Source organism: Atta cephalotes (assembly GCF_000143395.1).
Source record: "Atta cephalotes unplaced genomic scaffold scaffold00024, whole genome shotgun sequence".
NCBI lineage: Eukaryota > Metazoa > Arthropoda > Insecta > Hymenoptera > Formicidae > Atta > Atta cephalotes.
Window position 1 is genome coordinate 4,441,369 of NW_012130088.1, and position 4,129 is coordinate 4,445,497.

The following is a 4,129-nucleotide window of genomic DNA, read 5'->3' on the forward strand; positions in this document are numbered from 1 at the left end:
TTCCCCATTTCAGGAGGAAACGTTTTTCAATTTTAATTCTCTTGTAAATTCTGAATTACGGTGCTAATAAATAATAATACTTATTTTAGCAATAAAATAAGTATTATTACTATGGATTTATTAATTATATATATAAAGTACAGCATACGTTGCATAAATGTATTATATATAAAGTATATATATTTTCTTACTATATATTACCATCTATAGTGTACATACACTCACATACACATATACGCACGCACACAATTAAAGAATAAAATTTTATAATTACATTATATAAATCAAACAATTACAATATTACGAATTAAGATAACAGGAATGTAATGAAAATGTATAATAAGTAAGAAAATATATGTACTTTTATATTTACATACATTCATATACGAGTATATATACAATTATAAGTATAGCATATCCAAATGCAATTCAAACTTCGAGAAGAATAGATAAAAAAATGTTCAACATCCACCATTGCAATCAAGACCTAAATTTTTTTTTCAATTCCACTTACGTATATTACTCACATGTATAATATAGAAAAACCCAAAAGTAAAACAAGTTATTAAAAAATGTCCTTTAAATTCATTTTTGAAGCCGTGGAGATTTTAAATCTATTTTTCTAACAAATATCAAATTTTCCGAGCGAATGGCACACATTTTAATTAGAAATAAAAGGTAGAATACTATAACTAGCCGTCGCTTTTTCAAAATGGACATTTAGATAACTAATTCCCTTGTAAATAAAAAAATTTTGTTTTACAATTTTTGCAATAGTTAATGAGATATTAATATCTAAAAGTCGATAAATAACACTAGCTACCGCCAATACAAGCGCGACGTAGTACAATAGAGTCTCTCTAAATTTGATTTCTGTAATTTTTGCATTCCTTATACATATTAATTTTACATACACTAATGTCCTGCCTCTTTCATGTCATGATAGGCTGTGTTGCATGCTAATTATACTAGATTCTCACAGTGTATTCCATAGGTTATATAATATATAACTATTTGTGTAAGATATTCTTTTGTAATACATAATATGTGATATATATGACTTGTTTTGCTAAAGTTTTGTACTACACTATAGACACTTTACAGATAGTGTGCGCAACTGTGTTCGCGCAAGTAAGGGAAAGTGGAGGAACTGTGCGCACCTAAGGGAAATTTATTTCTTGGAATTCCAAGTTTAAAACGATATAAGTATGGAAATAGAAACTATAAATATTCTTCTACCATTACATCCTTATATCGAACAGATTTTCATTCAATAAAATTGTATTTAAGTAAAAAGAAAAAATAAAGTAAAGTTAAGTAAAAGTAAGTTAAAAGGAAAAACAAAAAAATTTCTGTCGGGTAATTGTGTGCATGTGTTGAATAATTGTGCACAAAAGATGTAAGAAATGAATGAATTATGGAATGTTGATAAAAAAATCAGAAAATATATTCATTATATTGCAATATAAATATATATTAAATATATTTTAAATATATATTGTATATATTAAGAAAAAATACAAAACTAATATAATAATAATAATAATAATAATAATAATAATAATAATAATGCACATAGACCTTGACAAAATGAAATGGTAAAATAAAATAATAATGCCAAGAAGAAACAAAAAAATTAGTGCTAATCATACAGGATATGGAAGATGAGTAATTGTGCGCATTTCGAAATACTTGCGCATAGTTGTTCGCCGCGACCTGACTTGGTATGAAATACGATTACTTCAACATTCCTATAACTAAGCTTATTATATTAATTATATATATTAATTAATTATATATATTATATATATTAATTAATAAATATATATTAATTAATAAAAAAACAGTTCAAAAGCACATAATAACGTACTTTAATAACGTATGCAACTTTAAACAAACAAATTAAAAATAAACTAATATGGATTTACCATCTTATTTTCTGAAAGCTAAAATAATAAGAAAAGATATGATTTCACTTTTTTGTATTTCTATGGCTAGCAATGTATTTACGTCGTATCTTTTGTAGTTATATCTTTAGAGGATGACTTTCTGCGTAAAAATTTCACGGATATCTTCACCTATTGGAAAAGTATCAAACTAGGATGCACAATTCCCCCACTTTTCTCTGTGGTGATTGGTAAACTCGTGCTGTAGAGAAGGTACTCTATAATTTTGGCATTTCGCTCTTATCGCCCCAGGGGGCCAAATTTAAAAAGATTCTACTAGGCTCACCATAAGTTACTAGGCATGTGAGAAGTTGTTTACTAAAAGCGGCCTTGGTAATGCACAAACAGCGAAAAAAAACATCTCCCCGCGCTAGGCAGTTGTATATTGTATCATGTTGCGCGCTTGCATTAAGTGAATACGTATTTTTTTACGATTTTTAGAAATTAATATTTCGTTAGCTATTATGAAAATTGTAAAAATGATAGATAATTTTTTACTCAGTCTAGTCCACTCTATTTCTTCACGAGAGATGATCCAGCAGGTATAAAACATCCTGTATATGACAAAATTTTTTATCGGAGTATCATATCTAGCCAGATCTGTTGAACCTAGATATAATTATATCTCGGCAGATCTAATCTTTTTTCCTCAGAAGTAGTACGTATTCAGTAACTCTCCTCTATATGGAAGCTCCTTGCATTGTGCTAGGTCATACATCGAAAACAAAGATGTTATCCAATTTTTTAATAGAGTGAGATGCACTTTCTTCACATTTCCTTTTCTTTCTATGAATGATCGATTACTGAAGGTGCAGCTATAAGAAATTTGAAAAAAAAGAAGCTCTGCGCAATTCTACTCGTCAAAATGGATAGTATTTTTATTCAACACTGTACAAACATATTAAGCGATTTATTTTATTAAAATAATGTAAAAGATTGAAACATATCTAAAGAGCTGCAAGGTAAAGACACAATAGGAAGAGAGAAAACTCTAACCTTTTAACAAAATTTTAACATTCTAGATATTAAAACCGAGACGGAGTAAGAAAAGTTCAAGGTTTTCTTTCGGGGCTAGAGATACGTCTAGCTAATTGTTGATGGATGGCAGCAACGTTTTGATCCTTTGATGATGGTACGATACATTCCTTTTCCGCGATAGTTGTAGTCGCAACTACACATGATTTATTATTTTCATGGCTTGGCGAAACGTCTCTTACTAATCCACGAAGAAACATCGCGACACATGGCCATGGAAATATCCTGTGTTTTAATGATTATGCAATTTTTTTCATATGAATGATAAAATAATGAAATAACAAATTTACTTACCACTTTAAAGTAAGCAAAATTTGTAAGTAACCTGGAATGATGGCATACTTTTCGTTACATCTCATCGCCATTATTATTCTATCGGCTACAGCATTTGGACTTAGAGTCGGGATGTATCTAAAGTTTGAATATTGTACATACTTTCATACATGTAATAAGTTAATTTATTTACATTTATATTATTAGAAAAAATATAAATAATAATTTATTTCTAATTTATTTCTAAAAATAATAGCTTCTAAAAAATTTTCGAGGAAATTTTCTAAAACATTGAGTAATTTCGTATATTCATTATATTATCATAAATATCAAAATCTTATCTACCTTGATTGAACATCATCGAACATGCCAGTACTACGGATAAAATAAGGACATACAACTGTTGTGTTGATATTGTATCCTTCATACTAGAACAGAATAGAATAAGAATAAGTTGATCGATTAGTCATATAATGATTATATAATAGTACCTACAATAGAAAAATAGTAAGAGATAATAAGTAATAGAGTAGCTAATTTAGATAGCAAAATGTTAGCAGAACGTCGACAGATTGGTAGCAAATTTTATTAGATGTTAGTAGATAACGTCAACTGTCGCATTCTGCTCCTATTCTATCGTCAATATCTATTGAACATTTTATATCAACAGATTGCAGAAATTAAATAGGATATCGATCATGTAACTTTTTCTCTTGAATGGAAATGTGAAAAGTAAAAATTTGTATGTATATATTAGGTGTAGGAAAAAGTTCGTGGCGTTTTTTTAATGCCATCTAACGGGAAAAATGCCACGAACTTTTTTTCCACCTAATATATATATATAATATATACATATATATATATATATATATATA

At 28.0% G+C, this 4,129-nt stretch overlaps 1 protein-coding gene across 1 annotated transcript in view; it reads right to left on the reverse strand.

The window, feature by feature from the left end:
* Positions 1–2,998: 2,998 nt before the first annotated feature.
* LOC105620170 (short-chain dehydrogenase/reductase family 16C member 6-like) overlaps positions 2,999–4,129 on the reverse strand; it is a 35,751-nt gene continuing 34,620 nt past the window's right edge. The window contains exons 4-6 of the mRNA XM_012201675.1: positions 3,600–3,682; positions 3,276–3,392; positions 2,999–3,206 (exon numbers count right to left, since the gene is read on the reverse strand). Of these exons, the coding sequence (XP_012057065.1) occupies positions 2,999–3,206; positions 3,276–3,392; positions 3,600–3,682 (408 nt within the window). The remainder of the gene's footprint in view (positions 3,207–3,275; positions 3,393–3,599; positions 3,683–4,129) is intronic.